Source organism: Lycorma delicatula, chromosome 1 (assembly GCF_047948215.1).
Source record: "Lycorma delicatula isolate Av1 chromosome 1, ASM4794821v1, whole genome shotgun sequence".
Lineage (NCBI taxonomy): Eukaryota > Metazoa > Arthropoda > Insecta > Hemiptera > Fulgoridae > Lycorma > Lycorma delicatula.
Window position 1 is genome coordinate 200,088,134 of NC_134455.1, and position 22,329 is coordinate 200,110,462.

Consider the following 22,329-nt stretch of genomic DNA (forward strand, 5'->3'; position numbering starts at 1 on the left):
GCCACTTCCTCTGTTTCTGCATCAGTTCATCCAGCCACCAGAAGTGCCAGGTCGTCAGCATATGCACAACAGCCTACATTTCTTCAGGTAACTCCATTCTTAGGAGGTCATCGTATGCCAAGTTCCATAACAACAGGTCAAGCACCGATCCCTGAGGTACATCACCAAGCATGTTGAACCCCTCATCTCCTTCATCTGTTTGTACCATCAGGGACCTCTCTTATAGGTAATTATTAACCACCGCAAGCAAATAATCACTGATTCCCTGTTTTCGAAGTGTTCTCAATATCATGGTATGCTACTGAATGCATTCTTTACATCCAGAAGGATGACCAAGGGTATCTTTCTTCTGTGCCAGGCTCTGCTCGCTTGCTTACTCGTTTCACTGCACCTATGGTGGATCTTCCCCTGACAAACCCGTATTGGTTACAGGAAAACCTCCCCTAACAGTTTCCAATTCTTCTGCAATCAGTCTCTCGTATAGTTTGCCCATAGTGTTAAGCAGGCAAACTGGCCTGTACTTGGTCTGTTCTTGTGCCACTGTGCCTGGTTTTGAAAAGAGTACCAATCTTGCCTCCTTCCAGCATGTTGGGAAGCTTCCAGTGATCAGTGCCTTGTTTATCACTGTGAGCACCGCCAATGGGTGCCTTGCTACAAGGTTTTTTACCAGAGACCCTGGAATTTTATCCAGACCCAGGCTCTTCTTTGGGTCCATCCTTGAGGCCACCCACTTCAGTTCACCCACTGTATCGGCTCTTCTCTCTCCCCCTTTGATCTTCTCCCAGTCCTCCTCCTCAACACTAAAGAGTTTCACTATCGCTCTGACACACTGAGCCCTGAATAACGGGATGAGGCACCTGCAAAATTTCTTAGTGACAATTTGGTAGGATCTCCCGCATGGATCGAACTCTAGCCCCTCAATCAGCTTTCTCCAAGCCTCCTGCTTAGCAAGCTTTATGGCCGAGCATAGGCGTCTCCTGGCAGCGTGGAATGTTGCTACCACTTCCTCCAGCTGCTCCAAATTCCTCAGTCTTGTTCGTTACATCCTTCTGCACGCATTTTTGGCCTCTGCTCTTTAGGAGGCTATGTCCTGTGTCCACCAGTAAACATTCTCCCTTGCTGCCCTGCCAGTCGGTAGGCCATGAGTTCCTCCAGTTCTTGTACATGCCTGCAATCCAACTCCATCATTGTAGAGTGCGCATCCTGTTTGCCTGATATTCTGTAGGCTTCCTAGGTTGCTCTGCATTTCTTCTGCCTCGTAGCTTGCTGTGAGCCTTGAAGACAATCGCTTTATGGTAACTGATGGTCATCTTCTATTACTTGCCAGCCATTTACGTTTGCTGCCACTCTTTCTGTTACCATTGTTCTGTGTCTATCATGAATCCTTAACCCCTTTCCACATAGGTAGGGACCCCAGGCGCGTTCAGAACCATCAGTCTCGTTGAACCTAACAATGGCCAGGGCCTAGCCATTGACCAGTTTCCTCCTAGTTCAATGCATTCGGAGTTCAGGTCCCCAGTCAGTATAACCAGACACTTGCCTGCCAAATGCACCTCTCCAGTATTATGATAAAACTTACCATATGGGCAACCTACTTTTCAGATATGCAAACCCCCTCATCTATAACAAAGTTTCACAATTTCTACTTTATATGTCCAAACAAGAACCAGGGTAATTATACAAGTAATAAAATACTTGTTTTTCATCTAAACAGAAGTGATAATATAAAGATATTACTTTTTAATTTTAAAATAGATGTATCAGGTTTTCAAAAATGAAATATTCCTTAAAACGGGCATTTTACATAAGTTTAAAACACTGAACCTGTTTAAAATTGTTTAATAATAAAGATTTAACATAGATCTTAGTTTTATGCGGTATTTTTAAAATTTGCAAATATGGGTAATGTCTTTGTACACAAGTGGTTTCATTATGTAGTGCTTTTACTATGTTGATTACATTTGGTCTCTGTAATACTTCTGCATGTTCCTTGTATCTGTCGATGAATATCCATAGAATCTACTTACAGTAATTTTCAGTTCAATCACTGCAATCCAATTTAAATAGCACTGGATTGCATTTGTTTGCATTTTGATAGTATTCTGTATAATCCCATGTATTGTTTAAAAGAGATACAGTAATCTTTTTCCTGAAAATGTTGACAATTTTATATAACTGTTATTAGTATATGCTACAATAATTTTTGTATTTTTATCAGTAGGTCTACGATTAAGCTGCAGTAATTATATTAATTGCTACATTGAACAGATTGGATCAAATTTCACCCAAACATGCAAACACTACACACAAAGAATCAAATTTAAGAAATCACCTCATGCAAACAGGAGTAATATAAAAGGACATTAACAACAATATACAAATTTTATATTAAGTATATAAAAACAATATCTCAAAAACTGAATATTAAATTTACAAACAACAGATTAAATGAAAAATCACAATGTAGAATCAGATAAAAGTATTTGATTACATACTTTTTTGAAGGTTTCCTAACATTGTAACAGGCCAGCATTATGCATGAAGAGATAGGATAACTTGTTTAATAAATTAACCACTTCATATAATTTGGGCGCTTAGAAATTAATCAATCGTATAAAAATATCATTAATTTTCAATAAAATTTGAACATTAAAATCCATTTTTAAAAATAACTAATAATTTTTTTCAAAATAAATCAATCTGAAAAAAATGATAAATAGAAGGGTGAGCATTGTTCTAAAACTGGTAATCAAATTGTTACAAAATTTATAAATGATGGCAGCAGGTACACAAATAATATTGCTATCATATCTTAGTTTTCAGCGTTATGTAGACTACACACTTTAAGTTTATTTATGGTTAATATAATAATAGAACCTACACTGACCGTTAGTACAATGACCTGGAAAATGTGAAATATCTGACTGCATCCAATATATTATTGCTAAAAATAAACATATTTACGTATAAGGCAATAGACCTGTACCTTTAGGCTACTATAATTATATAAGATTACACTCTTTTATGAAATAAAGTATTATTTTAATTTTGATTAATTGAACATTTTATTCCCATATCATAACAGAAAGCCAATTATATAGTATTTATTCAAACAAGCAATGTTATGCTCAGTTGTGACAAAGTTAAGCAATAGTGAAATAAATATTTATTGTTTAAAAAATTAGTAAAATTGTACAATTAGGATAAAAATTGGCAAAAATATGAACAAGATGAAAAATTACAGTAAAATTTAATTTTATATATTTGAAACTAGTTTCAGAAGTAGTTTTTCATAGTTCTGAGCAATTACTTGATCAACCTCAATTCTTTTCATACTTTAATATACCATAATAGATATGTCAGAAAAACACAACATCTAAATGTCAAAAAGCAGGTTTGGCAGATAACCGATGCAAGGTCAAAACAGAGAGCCCTGACACATAATCATAATGATTACTATGATTAGTTTATGGTTTATTTTGAATTTCTGACACTTAGTTTATGTTGCTCTTCCCATTTTTTCACGTCAACATACTCATAAGTCTGTATGAAAAAATTTGAATTTAAACAAGTAAATGCACACTAATACCTAGTTTTTTTATGAATAATTATTGCAGTGTCAATATATAAAATTTCTTTAATCAACTCTTTTATTGTATTTATAGTTGACTGTCAACTATATATATAGTTAAACCCATATCCAGCAGTTTATGCAGAACCTGTTTAAGGTTCATATTTGGAACTCTCATCTAATCATCCTGAAAATCACATCATCACAGAAGACATAATCTTCAATTTAATGTTCATTTCGGAACACTACATAAAACTGCAAATCATATGAAATGACTGCTCACATTATTGTAGATATTTCATTTGGTGTTCAGGTAACTTAAGTGTTATTAATTAGATTAATATTGAAAATAACCGTTTCATTTTAAATTATAAATGTCCCATTTCAAACAAAGTAATACATGAATACATTGAATCCTACCTCACTATTGTAATAATAACTAATTTTATTATTAAAACCACTAGCATTATAACCTATATAAGAGTGATACCCATTAACAACAGCACTACTTATAATTCCATTGAGGAAGAAGTGCTTTTAATTATCTCTGAAAATTTCTACGTTAGAAAAAGTCCCATTATTTTGAAGTGAGTAACTTATATTCAACAATGTTTGATTTACATTTCATCATGATCTTTGACAAAACAATTGAACTAAATGGTTTTACCTTGTTAGTTAGAAGACGGTCATATAACTGTTGAACATACTCTCTTGTTGCAACATTTTCACTCCTCTCACAAGCCCACACACTATTTAAATGTTCTTCCCATTTTGTTATTAAAGATGACTGTCTACTATTCATAGTGGAGAATCTTAAATGTACGATAATATGCAAATTATTATCACAAAAATGTTTTGCAGTTAAGCCAACTTGAGTAAATAATCATCACATAAATATAAGGAAACAACTGTATCCATATTGTAATAAATATATAGCAAATGTAGTAAGCACAAGACAATGAAGTATGCAAGATACTATAAACCAATAACTTAATTCCAATGATAGTCATAAATTACAGTATCAACTATTTTCTTAGTTTTATAATCGAATGTACATTAACAAGCATATAGAAAAATTACAAAAATTAAAAATATGTTTTTAAACACAGAAAAATTAAAATAACACTTCAACGATAGATCATACAGTATTATTAAAGATGACACAATACTATACTTAAAGTAAATTTACGCTAAGACAATAAAAATCAGATAATTGGTCACATCATTTTCTCAGCAATATTAAATCCATATCTGAGGATTACGACAATCAAATTTTGAATTTTTTTCAAGTTTTGGTATCACGAACCGCATTACATTTATATATCACGGTCACAACACGCTGTTTGATAACACAGCTGTTAATTAATCACTGACAGCTGTATAATCAGTATAGCCATTAGTGCAAACATTTATTCATTCTGAATTCGTATATCAGCCAAGTTAAAAATATATTCAAAATTCGAAAAAAATTGTAATGTTCGAAAGAAGATTATTCTAAATAAGTTTACTTAACAAATATAAGACATATGCGTTATTTTTACTGTTTATAGCTAATGAGATTTTTATTAAATTTTATGTAATCAATTATCTTATAAAAAAAAATTATTTAGAAATTTGTAAACAAATTAATTCTCATTAAGGCTATATTTTTTGTTGTTCATAATGTCTTGAAAACCGAGAATCATAATGGAGAAACGAAATTAAGTTCCAACTGTTCTTAATTTAAGATTAGTAGTAAGATTCAGTGATTTATTCCATTTTAAAATCGGAATATGCTTCAGTAAATGCGTTTGGAATTGAAAAATTAGTGCACATTTAAAATGCGTATTGAAACTTGTTATTTTTGTTCTTCTAGAATTTTTCCTGGTCATGGAATACAATTCGTCCGAAACGATTGCAAGGTTAGCTCATTATTAATTTTTCACGTGTTTTAATACTTTCAATTAGTTCACGATTTCGTTAACAAAAATTTGGTTATTACTTGAATTTCTTTTAAATGCTTTCTTTAGGTAATTTAGTTTTGGTTATTAATTGTTTCACGTGTTGTACCTTTAACGAAGTCTGGGTGAACGATTGCTATACCCCAATAAGGTTAAGAATTAAGTATTCATGGATTCTATAACGATTTTATTACGTATCAAATCGATATATTTTTGAAAATTTCTTATTTTTATCGTACATACACATGTACGTTTCAGAAGTGTAGGTTTTTATACTTTTACGTTTTACACTCTAATTGGACAAACTGCACGACAACGAAGAGCATAAATCGGAGAATTTAAATTCAAATGAAATGTAGATATGTGCTTTGAGAGTATGGATAAGTGTCAGTATTCTCACTTGTTGAAACTATGCCAGTACTTATTTTCAATATCAGGTCACAATGCAAATAAGAGAGTTTTATCAATGATGTCTCAGAGGTCTGATGAATGCAACCGTCTTTCAGTAGAGCCAGACCGTGTATAAGCTGAGAAGTCATTTGAGAAAAATGAGTGGTACACCGGTACTTAAAGAATCTATTCAACCCACTGCTGCAACTGTAAAGACTTGTAATTCATGAATGTTATTCTGTATCTAATTGAAAACAGTAATATTGTAATTATTTTTATTTAGTAAGTAAAAAAAAAAGGTTTTTTCAGATGTTAATTTTTTAAATATTTATGGAGAAGCACCTTTGGAACACCCTTTTTCTTGGTGGAAGGGTTCATACCCACTAGGTAGGCTATCCCATATACAAGTGTCCCTCGGTTTCACTCACCGAAAATATGGCAATCCTGGACTACTTACCTTTTTGGGGTCTTTTAATAAATGATCAGCACCCACACACAGTTCTCTCGGATACATTTTCCAATCAGTTATTGCTTCACTTGACATTAACCTATGCTCGCTTATGTTTACATGTTTAAAATGACCAGTATAAAACACCATGTTAGTGTGTTTTCTCTAATATTTTATTCATTAGTTATTTTAAAAATGCTGTATTAAGTAATGTTTGTTTGCAAAAAAAAAGTGTGGGCGTAAAATGAAAAAATGCCTTTTTTTTTAGTAAGTCACCATTTAAAATAAAAATCAATCAAAATACGCCCATCATGTAAGCAAAGTGGAATTCTAGTCATGATGACTGTTTGAAAGATTATAGATTTAATTTCAAGATAAAATCTCTATCGTAACCAGAGTTTGAGGTATAAAATTAACTTTTTATTTTTTTTTATTTAAGCAAAAAAAAAAATTGAATTAAATTATTTTTCAACATTATTAAAACTTTCTGGAACCATGTTTTCAGTTGTGTGTGTTTATAATTGCAGTATATTCTCCTGACCCTAGTATAAATTTATGAATGTCCTTTTGAAAAAAATCACATGATGATGAAGCACACACCATTGTGACTTATGTAGCAAATCTTGCTTTTGAGGAAACCACTTCATTTTCTGCTGTCCAAATAGCATTGGCCAACTCAAAAAAGCTCATTGTGAATAACAAAAAATAACCAAGATATGAATATAAGTGTAAGAGTTACTATTATATGTAATATTATAACAGAGGGTTGGGTTATAGCATTGTGTAGAAATGGTAATGGTAATATTCAGCCACTGGTAGTTGTACAACAGAGTTTAATTATAAACTTTGGTAAGTTTATAATTAAACTTACCAAAGTAAGTTTACTATCCTTAATTATATTTTATGGCATTTGTATGAGAAATAAGTCACGCAAAAAGTAGCAATGTCAGGTATCACAAATCATTCTCTCACTAAAATTTTAAAACAGAAAATGTTTATACTCTAAATATATAGTAATTTTGTTCACTATTTCATCATATTGTGATAGGAATATTCATAGATGGAATGATACATTAAAGACATAGGATTGGAGTGTAGGTTCATTCCTGTAATGAATAACAGTTTTTGCAACATGATTTTCCTACCCCAGCACCACACAATTCATATCTAACATGACTTATACTTTGTATTTTTGCTTGACCTCTAAGTCAGTCTGTCTCTTACTGGTGATGTGAAGTTATCTTCAATATTCCTTATCCAAAACAAAATTATTGGAGCAAAGTGAGGTGTGCTATGCTATCAAGTTGTTAGTCCATTCTTGTTACATAGCAGGTAAAGAAAAATTATAAAATTCATAGAAAATAAAACAGCAGTTAGTACAACTGCATACATAATTCAGTGTAACCCTTGAAAATACATTAATTTAAAAGCAGTTGCTGTAAATGTGCGAAAATTTTGGCATTTTCTTTTGGTAATAGAGAACCGAAAATAAATTAATTGGTATAAAATTTGTAAAGGGACTGGCTAGTTAGTTAGTATACAGAAATTTCCATTATGAAGAACTCGCTCCTAGATTAGTGTGTTTTTTCTAATGTTTTATTTATCAGTTATTATAAAAACTGCTACATTAAGTAATTTTTATGTGAAAAAATGCAAAAAAAAGTGGGGATGTAAAATGAAAAAGTACCTTTTTTTAGTAAATCTCCATTTTTTACTCTTGAATTTCTGTTTTTGCTGATTACTTCTTTGTGGTGGTGGGTTCAAGAAGATTAATAAATTTATTTTATTAAGCTAGTTTTATGCTAGCACACACTTTTTATTTAATTAGTGTGTGTGAGTGTGAATGTGAATCACAGATAATTGCAAATTGCATTGCAATCTCTTGGGAGATGATTCTATAGCAGAAAATAAGAAAAAAAGTCCATATTGATGTAGGTCATGTTTGTTTGCAAGTTTTAGCTCACAAAACATTTAGCCCTGCCTTCTACTCCCTCTGTGAAACTAAACTGTACTAAAGTTATTGGGGGTTTAAATCAAGGGGTAAATGTTGTGCTTCGTAATGGTTTTTGATCTAATTAATTGAATAAAAGTGACCCCAGACCTAGGCTTACCATACGTCCGGGATTAGCCGGACAGTCCTGGTTTTTTACTGCTGTCTGGAGTTTGAGAATTTTATGGCTGGCGAGGATTTTTTAACTTTAGACCTATATGTTTGATATCATGTTTTTAAACACTCTCTTATGGCCATGCATCTCTCAGCCGACCTTGGAGCAAGCACTGACATCGATTTTGACAGAGGGGTGAGTGGCTTACTGATCTTACCACAACTTTTTTCTTAGTCATTTGACAATATAACAGCGGCAATGTGTTTATGTTGTTTTCGTGTGTGAAGTAACTCATGTACTTGTTTTTGAGAATTTTATCTCTGTTTGTTTTTTGTCTCATCGTTTAGCAATGGGCGAAAGAAAATGTGTGTTTATGTTAACCTGCAACAGGAATACAAATTTTTGAAATTGTGTAATGACAGTAACAATGAAGGTGTTTATTGGACACTGTGTACTGGAGAATTTTCTGTTGTACATAAAGGAAAGGGTGATATTGAAGACCATGTAAAGACAGTAAACATAGGAGTGTTATTAATGTTACTGTTTCAGCAAACGTTAGAGATTTTTTAAAAGCCAAAGATGGGAATAACAATAAAAGTGATCTGGAGTATGCTGCTAAAGAAGCTACATTTACATACCACACAGCTAAACATGAACTGTGTTTCAAAACATCAGACTGCACATCTAAAGTGGTTAAAAAGTTGTACAACCCGAATAGCAATGAATAGCTCAAACAGAAATGAAATAAAATTTGTTCAGATTGTTGTAAGATATTGGAGGTCTGGAGGAGGGAATTCAAGTTAAGCTTTTAAATTTTGATGAAGTATCACATGAAACTGCTCAAAGTTTGATGAAGTATCTTTTGTAGCGTGTGAAAAAATACAAACTTGAAAAATAAAAAGTTGGTTTGTTGTACTACTGATAACACTAACAGTAATTTTGGTGGTGTGAAGAGAAAGAGGGAATGAAAATGTGTTCAGAAAAGTTCAAAGTGATTTAGATAGACCTATTTTAAGAACTGGTTATTCAGCCCATATTGTACACAATTCAGTACAAATAGCATCTGATTCTCTACACCTGGATGTAGAAGTTATTGTTATAAAATTTTAAATATTTTCACATATACAGTAAGATTACTGAAACTTAAAAGAGTTCTGTGAATTTGTGGTAACAGATTACAAAAACATATTATCTCATAGCAGTACAAGATTCCTTAATTTGTACTTACAATAGAAAGAGTTATTTCCATTTTTGATGGCCAAAAATCATACTTCTTATCTTGTGACAAATGCCCAAAATTATTATTTGATTTTTGCAAATCTAGAAAGTGAATTATTTTTGAAATTTTTGTATGGTATTCTATAGTCATGTAATAAGTAGTTCTGAAATTGGAAGCTAATTCTATCACAGTTACAGAAGCATTTCAGACATATTCCGAATTAATTTGTCAACTTCAGTTAAGATAAACACACAAATTTATATATAACCTTCTGCCAAAGAATTGCTATGCACTCTAAAAGAAAATATTGATGTTCTGGAACAAAAATTCTTCTCAAGCGTAGACAATTTTTATAATTCTAGTATCCAGTACTAGAGTTGTGAAGAACCAGTTTTGATAGTTAGTAAGTTTCAGTGGATAAATTTACAAATTGAAATTGCCTAGTCTGATTTAGAACAGAGTGCACAACTTGTTAATGAAATTATAAAAGATTCCATAAGTATTGATGACATGAATGTACATTTTTGAACCAGGTAATTCAAAACCAAAGGGTAAGTAGTGGTTCAAGTTCTGAAAAAGTAGACTGACATTTCATATTCCAATATTTCTAAAATGGTTAAGTTTGTGATGTTTTTGCCTGGGACATCTGCTCCAGTTGATAGAGTATTTTCAATTACAGGGAACATTTGATCTGCAGAAAGGAGTAGACTTTCAATATCTACTGTTAAACATGTGCTAAATATTAAAATTAATTCAGAACGTTCTTGTTGTAAAGTTTAATGTTTCAGTAAAATGTTAAGACTTTTAAGCAATTTTAAAAATATGGTTAGCCTACCCAAACCTCTATCTCACTTACGTTTTAAGAAAAACAGGGTGAAACACAAAAGCGTTTTATCGGAAAATACACTAAGTTTAAGTTTGGAATAAAATAACTTTCTTAATTTACCAATAAAATAAATTTAAATAATTTAAAAATAAAATTTTTTAGTTAACTTTGAAGATAATTATTTGTTTATTTAAATTTTATACTTTAAATTTTAACTGTGTATTCTTTTAAACAAATTTATCCTATTAAGATTCCTACTGTGATATTAGGTAAGTTTTAGCTTTTTTTTTAATGTCATAGTTTTTTTACCTTTTTTATATCCAATTCAGAGGAAAATTGCTCCCAGTCCGCTTTCAGTAGTTTTAATGGCTGAATAGACGCTTATTCCAACAGGTCTGTGCTGCGATCTTGGGATATGGTCATATACCTCCTTGGCACAGCTCCCCCCAACACATGCACTAGCAAAACACAGATCAGGGTTATACCCTGTTCGCCATATTTTACTATAAAAAGAATTTGGGAGTTTCTGATCATGGACCAGACTTAGCTGATTCTCCTCAACTAATTGTCCGTTCAGGTCTGTTTCCATATATCCCCATGATAAACTATGGCTGTTAAAATCCCCTAATATCAGCTGAATTCTCTGTGAAAAAAAATTCTCAGGTGGGAGGAAACTGAAAGGCTTTCCTGGTGGCTTGTAAACGGATGTTACAGTGCAGTTTGTTAGTTCAATTGTGAGTATTTCAATATCTTTTGTCGTTCGTAAAAGAGGTTGACTAAAAGAGAAGTCAAGTCTTCTCTGGTAAAAATAGCACTGCCGTACTTCAAACTTGGCACTTCAACTGCCAGTGTCATTCCATGGATTTGTGGTCTATTTCTCGTCAGGTCCCTGTGCGTTTCTTGTACGCATAATATGTCACAATTAGTATTTTTACATAGAAGAGCAAGAAGCTCTTCCTTGTCTTTTATAATTCCCTCAATATTAACTGAGATGGTTGTCAAAAATGGCACTGAAAAGTGCCTTTTTATTGGACTGGGTTGCGTTGTCTCTATGCTTGGTGGTGAAAGGATCCGCCATCCGGAGTTAACACTTGACATTGCCCAGGGTACGCCAGATTGCTGTTTGTTTGCGTGTATAATTGCAATCTACATGGAGGCTCCTTTCAGGTACCCCACTAAATACACTATACCGAAACTATGGTGGAAATCCAAGGTGGTCGCACTTCTCAAGCCGGGCAAAGCTCCTGAAGAACCCAGCAGTTACAGACCTATATCACTTCCCAGTCACATGTTCAAGCTTTACGAGAGAATGATTCTGGAACGCTATCAACCAGTTATTGAACAAATACTTATTCCTCAACAAGCTGGGTTTAGACTGGGCAAAAACTGTACAGGTCAAGTTTTAAAGCTGACAGAGCACATTGAACAGGGCTTTCAGGAGAAACTCATCACAGGCGTTGCATATGTCGACTTATCGGCGGCTTGTGATACAGTAAACCACAGACTGCTTCTACAAAAAATACTTATATCAACAGGGGATCACCAACTAGCTAAAATAGTAGAATCATTACTACATAACAGGCGTTTTTATATTAGCTTCGAAGGAAAGAAAAGTCGCTGGAGAAACCAGAGGAATGGACTGGCTCAGGGCAGTGTGCTATCACCCTTACTTTTCAACCTGTATACCAATGATCAACTTATCTTCCCCGAGGCTGAGCATTTCCTGTATGCAGACGACCTTGCCTTGGCTGTTAAAGACCGAACTTTTCCAGAAGTAGAGAAGAGACTTAACCGCAGCCCTAAATGGTTTAACTGAATATTATAAAACAAACTCCTTTAAACCAAATCCAGTGAAAACAATTGTATGCGCCTACCATCTGAAAACCAGGGAAGCAAAAAGACAATTGAATGTTACATGGAACACTCAGAAGCGCCAAAGTACCTTGGAGTTATATTAGACAGATCACTTATTTATAGGGCTCACTGTCAAAGCACAATGAAAGTAAATACAAGGAACAATCTGCTAAGGAAACTCCAAAGCAGTAAATGGGGTGCTAAGCCAACCGTCCTGTTGACGACAGCTAGAGCTTTGTGCTATTCAATAGGCGAATATGCATGTCCTGTGTAGAACAGATAAACACACACCAAAAAGGTTGATATAGTGCTGAACGAGACCTGTCGTTTAATAACTGGACGTATGAAACCCACTGCTATTGAAAAGTTGCACCGAGCGGCGGGCATGGAGTAACCTGGAATACGTCGAGCTGAAGCCGAGTACTTTGAACGGTTCAGACAATCTTTCGATACACGACATACAATGTACCAGATGGAGCAACCACCCCCTCTGAGACTGAAATCGAGAAAGGGATTTTTGAACTCTACATCTATCGAGTCCCCTCCATGGTTCCCAAAAAGGGCCCCAACACCTCCAGGACATGATCTGGACTGGCAAACATGGGTGACTTTAAACCGGCTTCGAACTACGGTTGCACCAACCAGATTTAACCGAGCTAGATGGCGTCAAATAGAGCCTAACAACCTGAACTGCGAGTTTGGTAAGATTCAGGACTCTGAACATCTCCTAAAGTGCACCCTCTGCCCAACCAAATGCACAGTAGAAGATCTGTGGCAAGGAAATGCTTCTGGTGTTTCGGTGGCACAATACTGGTCGCAAAGGTTTTCATGTCTCATCACTCAGACACGAAAAAGTAAAGTAAAAGTAAGTTTACCTTTTTTAGTTTTTTGTTATCCATGAAAGGGCTCTTTATACCCCTCTCAGACTTTGTTAAATTCTATTTATTTTTAGTTCTGCACTTATTTTTAATTCTAGTTTTATGGCTGTGATATAATTTTAAATGTATTTTAAGAGAATTTTAGCTGTGATATTAGTTGTAAGTTTTTGTTTTATTTTTTAGGCTAGATTGTTTTTTTAATATAAATATTCTACTTTATAGATGATACCACAAAAGCACTTTTCACCCCCCCCCCCCAAAAAAAAATTTGAGAAAATTCATATACATAACGTTTATTAAAATTAAACACAAATTTAAGAAGTTTAACTTTAATTAGAAACAAAACTCACAAACTGGGTCGAAATACAAATTTCATTAGTGTTTGAACACAAACATAAAATGAAAACAAATCAAAAACTTATCAATAACAAAAAAATAAAATAAAAAAGATTTAAAAAAATAAATCACATTTTTTATTATAAAAATTAGAAAAGAACAAAATGAATACTTGATAAGCTGCAAACATTTATTCAAAGCAGTTGCTCAATGTGGCTGCCATTCTGTTCAATACGTAGTTATGCTCGGTGAATCCATGCTAGCCAGGCATATCTAATAGCATCATTACTATAACTAATAGCTTCTATTATACGATGTCTCAATTTTTGTTGTGTGTCAGTACAAGCATAGACTAATGACTTCATCCAACCCCAAAGGAAAAGGTCCACTGGCAAGCGATCAGGAGATCAAGTGGCCTTTTTACTGGTTAGTTTCAACCAATCCATTTCTTACTAAATGTGTTATTTATAAATGATTCATTACAACAGTAGTGAGCAGGTGCACCATCATTGAAAAACCACATCTGCACTCTAGCTACAAGTCGAATATCTTCCAAGAGCTCCATTAGATTTGTTTACAAAAAAAAATGGAATTACCTCTCTCCATTAGCCTTGGTGCCTCTCTCCATTAGCCTTGGTGATATGAAAAAAGGACCTATGACATCAAAGACATAAATCAAAACTTTTGTACATGTATAACTTAATTGTTAAACAGCTGTTACTGCCAACCTATTTTTAGCATTTGTATTTCAATTAATCTATTAAAAATCGTATCACTTTTCCAATCTGGTTTGTGTGTTTTCTTTCTAATGAAATTCTCCACAAAGTTAATTAAAAATCATTTTATTTGTTTATTGATAAATTAACAAAGTTATTTTATTCCAAACATAAAACAACTTTTTTCTAACAAAACGTTTTCATGTTTTTCTTAAAACCTAATGAGATAGAGGTTTGGAACCACTTTTATTCAATTTCTTAAATCAAAAAACCATAAGAAAATACCAAATTTACCTCTTGATTTATATCCCAAGAATTTTATTACAGTTAAATTTCACAGAGGGAACAGAAAGCAGGCTAAATGTTAGCAAGCCAAAACTTGTTAACAAACCATTTTCTGACTTATGGCTATATGAGCTTTTTTCTTATTTTTTTGCTATAAAATAATCTTCTGAGAGATTTCTGTGCAATTTGGTATCACTTGTATATATTCACCAACATATCCTTCAAGTTTTATGAAGTGCCAGTTTGCAACCATATAAAAATCAGTATCACTATTAGAACTGCTTCTTCCCTATTTTTGTTCTATTACAATAAAATTTTACTAGTATAGTACTTAATATGACATTTGTTTCATTGTTTATGATGGTGAGATTTCTATATTTTACCTCAGTTTCACTCATACTATAAAGCTACAATATTTTTTTTTAAATCTGGATAAATTAAAAATTGACTACTGTACATTATAAATAAAAAATATATTTGCATTGTCTGATAAAAAAGGTTGTGTTAAGTCAATTTTTAGCAGTTCCAAACTTATCTACATTTTATAAATTAATCATACATTCCAGGTCTTCAAATTCTGCCGATCAAAATGTCATGCAGCATTTAAGAAAAAGAAGAACCCAAGAAAAGTAAAATGGACTAAAGCATACAGGAAAACTGTCGGTAAAGAATTAGCTGTTGATCCTGTATTTGAATTTGAAAAGAAACGCAATATTCCTGTTAAGTATAATAGAGAATTCTGGCAAAAAACTGGTATGATAATTTTTTTTTTTATTATTTTATTAATTTCTATTTAGAACATTTCTATTGTTGTATATATGTGACATCTGGGTGGTTCACTCTGATTTGTTGAGAGAAAACATCTTGTAGTTAAAGAAAAATTTCTAAATTTTACAGTATCTTTTATAAAATAAGTACATAAATAACACTGATAAAAATTTTTTTTTTATTATTTCTCTAATTGTGATATCATTTCTTGAATTTCTTTTTTCCATACATTACAGATCTCTATATATAATTTTTCTGTCACCCTTCTTTCTTTTTTTCTTTTTCCTGTTTAGCCTCCGGTAACTACCGCTTAGATAATTCTTCAGAGGATGATATGTATGAGTGTAAATGAATTGTAGTCTTGTACATTCTCAGTTTGACCATTCCTGAGATGTGTGGTTAATTGAAACCCAACCACCAAAGAACACCGGTATCCACGATCTAGTATTCAAATCCGTGTAAAAATAACTGGCTTTACTAGGACTTGAATGCTGGAATGCTGGAACTCCAAATCAGCTGATTTGGGAAGATGGGTTCACCATTAGACCAACCCGATGGGTTTCTGTCACCCACCAGGGAAAATAATAGTTAAAATCTGTAAAATTTATAATTTTGCATGGCCATACCTGTGTTAGAATAATTTCACTGATGCTTTTCTTTTATAAGTTTTCAGGCACATCCTGAATTAATGTCCAACAGTAGTTAGTATGTTAGTATTCCATTTCCCTTTATAGCAGCTTTCCATCATCAAAATGTCTTTGTGGGAACATTCACTGTGTTCGTCACTTAACGTCTCCAAGGTTGTCCGGGAAAAAGTCCAGATGTGATTGGATTGGAGGAAATGTATATTCAAAGACATATTACATTCCATAGCTCTGTATGAAGTAAGAAGTTGATTAATAATATCGTGATAATTGTCAGATTTTTGTTTGCCAAGAAAATTTTTGCAAATGTCTTTAAATGAAGCTGCACTTTGTGCAATCAGAAAGTACTCGATGTATTTAACATCGAGTTAAATACATCATCTTTGACCAACTCTCTTATTTGAGGACCAACAAATATTCCTTCTTTAATTTTTCCTTCACTTACATTCGGAAATTTCTGCCTGATGTACAAAAATTCGGGACTATCCTCTTCTTCATTGCTTTTAAAAATTTTTTCATTAGTCCTAGCTTGATGGAGAGAGGGGATATTTTTTTGGGTTCAACTAAGGGCTCATGAATAATATTTTTGGAGTTAAGTTATTTCCACTCTTTGGTAACATAATGTTTATCCAGCTCGTCTGTCCCATTTCCAAAAAAACAAATGTACTTAGAGAATAGCTTAACTGCATGCCTAACAAAATAGCTATAACTTTCCACATATGTTGTTCTAGCTATGTTTTTTATAATTTATTTTTTATGTCTCATAATTATAATTTATTTTTTATGTCTCATAAATAATATCGTATGTCTCTTTCAATAATATCATAAGCGATTGGTATTGAAGGCTTCGAAAGCCTGAAAGTTTTGTATTTTTTTGAAGTCCAATGTTGCAGTCTTGATGCTAACAGTTCAGCTTGATTTTTTAATAAATTTAAATTCCTATCAAAGTCATTTAATTCGCCTTGTGATATAAGATGTAACTTATTAGAAGATAATTCAAAATCAAAATCATTGTCTTCTTCAGTATGATTCTTCGTCATTGCTTTTGAAACATACATTCACAGGTGGTAATTCACATACATTCACAGGTAAAACATACATTCACTGTGAGGTACAGGCCTGATTGCAAATTGCAATGAAGGATATTTTACAGTATGTTTAGATTTTTTTAGAAATTCCACACAAATTGCAATGAAGGATATTTTACAGTATGTTTAGATTTTTTTAGAAATTCCACACGTTAAAAATTGGCAATTCCAAAAGGCTACATGATTCTTTGGTTCACACCAAACCATAGTTACACCAAATGGCAAAGCCTTCCATGTACCAGCCTCTTAAATATACATAACGTGCATTATATATGAGGAGCATCTTCATGACAAATGACAATTCTTTGCTTTAATAAAAAAACACTTATATGGCAAAACAAAAAAAAAAAAAACAGATTATTTATTTTAGAAAAAAAGATATAGGAAACATTAGTTAGATTAACAAAGATGCCAACATCGAAGTACACTTGCTCTGAAAAGATTGTTTTCGTTACATATTGGCCTCTATCTTTAATGCATACAAGATTCCGTAAAATAAAAACAATATTCCATTATGGTTCTGGCCTCTCTATCGGTTCTGGCCTCTATCTTTAATGCATACAAGATTCTGTAAAATAAAAACAATATTCCATTATGGTTCTAAACTCAAACGTTAACCTAAAGTACTGCTCATTAACTAGTCATACCACAGAATGCAGTAAGTGCATGAAAGAAAAATAAGTCCATGTACAGTCAACAAAAATGTGAAATTTATTTATAGATCATGTTTTAAATCGTTAAAGTTTACCAAAATTGGCCTGAGTATGATATAAAGAATCCAATATAAAGAAGCCAATATCAATTAATACCTGTTTGTTGTGACCAATATTAAAAGATTTTTTTCTGAAACTGAGAATTATTTGATCTGAGAATTATTTAAAAAACTATTGTTATAAAACAATTTAATTTATAATCGATTGGTAATTTATATCATATGTTGAGAAAAAAAATATATATAAAAAAAATATATATTAAGGTCTACAAGGAGGTAGCCAAATTTATGCAAATTTAGACTTGTTTTGATTTCTAACTTATTTTAAAAGGAATCACAGGCTGCTTAGTCTCTATCAAACAAGCAAGGATTACACTGGTAATAAAATTTGGAACTGAAAAGGGTGTAGGTGAGTTTTCTGAATGGTGTGTAGGTAGTTTTATACATACTGAATCCATCACATAACGTTCACATAAGTTATAACCCCTTAAATATGTCAAGCCAGACATGTATAGACATCTCTGTTATTTAGTTGTGGTTGCGGTTACAACATATTACACATATTATATTTCATAAGTGATGCCAAAAATTTAATGAAAGATGACTTTTCAAGATTGTGGTGTCTGCATGTTTTGTGCTGTGTTTTCTTTCTGTAATATTTCAGTTTACTTTTCATTTGAAGGTTTTAAAGTCATTCAAGCCTGATCAAAAATCAGGCTTGTAAAAATTCTCCAAATATTTTTGCACATAAGATATGCCTTTTGGCATACCTTTTGGCATATTTTTATTGATTTGACAAGAGCATATAGCAGTAGGCAGTCATCATTATGACTGCCTACTGCTAAATCATTATGATTTTTAGCAAAATAAAAATTAATACAAATTAAACCATAGATGGTTTAATTTTGTTCCTGCCATGATATTAGGGGGCTGAACTGGACATTGAATATGTTGAACCATGAACACTCATTGCGAGCGACTTAAAGCAATATATATATATTTGATGAAATATATTATATGAAATATTTGATGAATTTAGGTTGATGAAGCCCAAATTAAAAGAGGGTGGCCAAAGTGAATTCTAAAGAACTAGCAGCATGGAAGTTACTGGTTTTCTTGGTGAAAACCATGATTTATGCCACAGAATATTGAAAATTAATTTTTTTCTTAAATTAATTTTTTTCTTTTTGGACTGACTTTTTCCTTTAACTTAGCAGTGAGAAAGGTTCCACCAAGATATACCAAGATATATTGCAGATAGAACAACCCTAACAAGGCAGTTGGGATGTCTGCAAAATAAAGGTAGGAATTTTAATTTTTCTCAGTATTTTAACTGAGGGTTCCATTTTAATATTCAGCATAAAAAAATACATACTTTTATCTCTTTTATTTTACATACTTAGACCTGTCATCTATCACAGTCCCTGCAACTGAAGTATATAGTTAAAAAAATATAGGCACACTGAAGTATATCACACTTAATGTCAGTTTAATAAAACTCTAATGTTAACATTTTAACATTAGAATGATGTTAGCATCATTTGTCTTCAACACCACACACCTCAATGTTTATTTATAAATCATTTTTATGATTATTCTGCCACAATTGCAACTAGCAACTATTCTGCGCAACTTATGTACGCACAACACTATTCACATCAACAAGATAGGGGTCAGGGGTCATCTGCGGCTCGAAGTGGAAATTGTCATATTTGGGATGAATCCGATTCAACAGCCGTTACATCTGAAAACAGCCGTTGTGGGCTAGTGGCATCAAAATGAGCAATGATTGTGGTTTGAATATGGCATCATCCAGGATGGTGCCACATGCCACACAGCTGCTCCTGTACTCTAATAGTTTAGTACTCTAAACTTATCAACCATTATTTCTGTCTTAGTTAGTTTATTGAAAAACATGAGCTCACAAATTCAATTGAAAGGACGTGTGAGGTCTACCCCAATTGTGAATTCATGGTAAGGTAAAAGGTAATCTAGCTTGTTTTATTGTTTTAAAAGAGAATTTCTTTCATTTACATATATGTTGTAAATTATGATAATTTTCTGTTTAGGAATTAATTATGACAAAATCACCTTTGCCATGTTTGTTATGATTTGAATTTTTTTAATAGTTGAAGCTATGAAAAGGATTGAAGAGATACGACAAAAACGTCAAGGAACATATATCTTGCAACGATTAAGGAAGGCTCGTGAAATTACAAGAAAACGAGATATTAAAGAAGTACAGCGTGATCACTCTCTCATACTGTCGCCAGCTGCTGGTAAGTTGGTTTTATTTGAATGGGTCTTTTAAAATAGTAATACCTTTTTTAAAACAGTATTAATAGGTTAATTAGGTTATAATATTCTCCCAGTGAACTATTATTGGATTTTTATAATTGAGGAACTAAAAAGAAAATGGGAAAGTGGATACCCTGTAATGCTTTACATGCTTGGATAACATTAATAGATAACAAATAATTAGTAGATATAACAAATAATGGAATAAATCCATTTTTTTTAATATAAATCCACATTATACTTCAGGTCTAAGATGTGAATTTTCTGCCTAAGTAAACAATTGTGTTGATTTAACAACTGCCTGAAAGGCTGTGTTGATAGGCTGTATGCCTATGTCTATGCCCGTATAATTAGAGTTTCAGGGCGGGCGCAACAGTTTTTTGTGTTGCATCTTATTATCTAAAATAAAATGACATGAATGGATGGAAAAACCGTATAACAAATGATTGAAGAAGCTGAGGTCGTCGATTGTATGAAACTGAGGTCACTCTTTAGATCATTAGCTGTTTAAATAAAACAAGATTTAAACAATATTTCTATGTTAATTAATTATGTTAATTGTCAATATTATGTTAATTAATTATGTTAATTAATAAGATAAGATAAGATAATACATTTAATATCTTCCATCTATTTGGCGCAACCAAAAATAGAATGAGATAATAGCCTTTTGGTTCACATCACCGTGAAGAGCTTCTTGTTGTATTGTTGTATTTAACAATAACAAAATACATTGTATTTAACTACCCTAACAGTAATGGAAATATATGGCTTGTAAGCACAATATATGGCCTCTGCACCCCTTTTCACTTTGCTCAGAGATGTCCCATAAATTATATTATATAATTATTATTATATAATTATTATATTATAATTATTATTATTATTATATAATTATATTATTAATAATAAATTATTAAAATCCTTCTACAAATAATAATTTGTAGAAGGTTTATTATATATATAGATATTATTTGTAGAAGGTTTATATATAGATACATTATTTGTCATGTCATGTAAATCCATAATTAATTTTATTATTATTTGTTAATAGGTCTTAAAGATAGGAAAGCTATTGAGGAATCCATTGTTGAGGAAATACATGAATCGGATGTTGAAATGGAAGATACAAAACAATATATTAATGTATAATTTTTTGAAATAAAAGTTATGTATAAATAAGTTTCAAGTTTCTTTTCTTTTTCTCCCTTTATGCCTCCCGTGTTCAATGGTTCTTGTTTAAGTGTTCAATGGTTATTATTGGTTATTATTTTACATTACATCACAACATTATTTTACACATCGGTTTATTCGGCAGCAGATCCAATACCTTACACATTAGTACCTTAGTCTTTCATTAAGCTGGTGTGAGTAACAGTTCGACTGTGGTTCACACTATACAATCTATATGGCAACATGTGCCATTTTCCTCAGCACAAGTGGGTACAGGGCAGTTCTGGTGGAAAATGCCCCCAAAGTGCAGAAATATTTTCAGGACAAAAGGTTACGGCTTAGGAAAACCAAAACCACTGTATTAATTAGGAAAACCAAAACCACTGTATTAAAAATCCTAATGCTGCCTTCTGTACTGAATTGAAGATAAATTAAGATGGATATATACTAAAGGTCAAGTAATGAAGGGGCAATTTTCTATTCACTATAGTGGATATTATCTAGGCCTAAAATGTCTTGTGTGAATTAATGGTTAGAATTGGTTAATCTGTAAGCATATATATTTTTTTCCATTTTTTAAATCCAGTATTAAGTAGAAAATAACTGATTTCATATCATAAGTAGAAAATAACTGATTTCAGAAGGATATCATTTAACCAGCTAAATGGTATTTCTAACCATTTAACTGGTTAGAAAGGAAATCCCTACAAGGGATTTAGGGAAAGATAAGTTTAGGGAAACACTTATTTTGTTTCCCTTGGGGAGATGAGATGTAGTCTTACCTTATTTTTGGTTCCCATTAATCTAAAATCTTTTTAGTCTCATTCGACCATTCCTGAGATGTGTGATTAATTGAATCCCAACCACCAAAGAATACCGGTATCCACGATATAGTATTCAAATCAGTGTAAAAGTTACTGACTTTACTGGGATTTGAACGCTGAAACTCTCGACTTCCAAATCAACTGATTTGGTACACCAAAATAAAACCCTAGAAAATAGTTTGTTTTTGTAGTATGGCACAGCTGTTCTGTAATACTTTTCTTTTAATAACCAAATAGTTTCTCATCAAAAACAA

The 22,329-nt window shown here is 32.2% G+C and overlaps 2 protein-coding genes across 5 annotated transcripts in view; one reads left to right on the forward strand and one right to left on the reverse strand.

The window, feature by feature from the left end:
* The window catches only part of LOC142327390 (putative E3 ubiquitin-protein ligase HERC1), a 314,426-nt gene extending 309,512 nt beyond the window's left edge, over positions 1-4,914 (reverse strand). For all 4 annotated transcript variants that reach the window (XM_075370430.1, XM_075370438.1, XM_075370422.1 and 1 more), the window contains exon 1: positions 4,239-4,914. In XM_075370430.1, the coding sequence (XP_075226545.1) occupies positions 4,239-4,373 (135 nt within the window). In that variant the 5' untranslated portion in view covers positions 4,374-4,914. The remainder of the gene's footprint in view (positions 1-4,238) is intronic.
* A 318-nt stretch (positions 4,915-5,232) lies between these two features.
* On the forward strand, positions 5,233-21,260 carry RpL24-like (ribosomal protein L24-like). The gene is made up of 4 exons (XM_075370448.1): positions 5,233-5,472; positions 15,135-15,321; positions 19,910-20,059; positions 21,133-21,260. The coding sequence occupies exons 1-4, from the start codon at positions 5,392-5,394 to the stop codon at positions 21,228-21,230; spliced, it is 516 nt and encodes a 171-aa protein (XP_075226563.1). The 5' UTR covers positions 5,233-5,391; the 3' UTR covers positions 21,231-21,260.
* Positions 21,261-22,329: the final 1,069 nt, after the last annotated feature.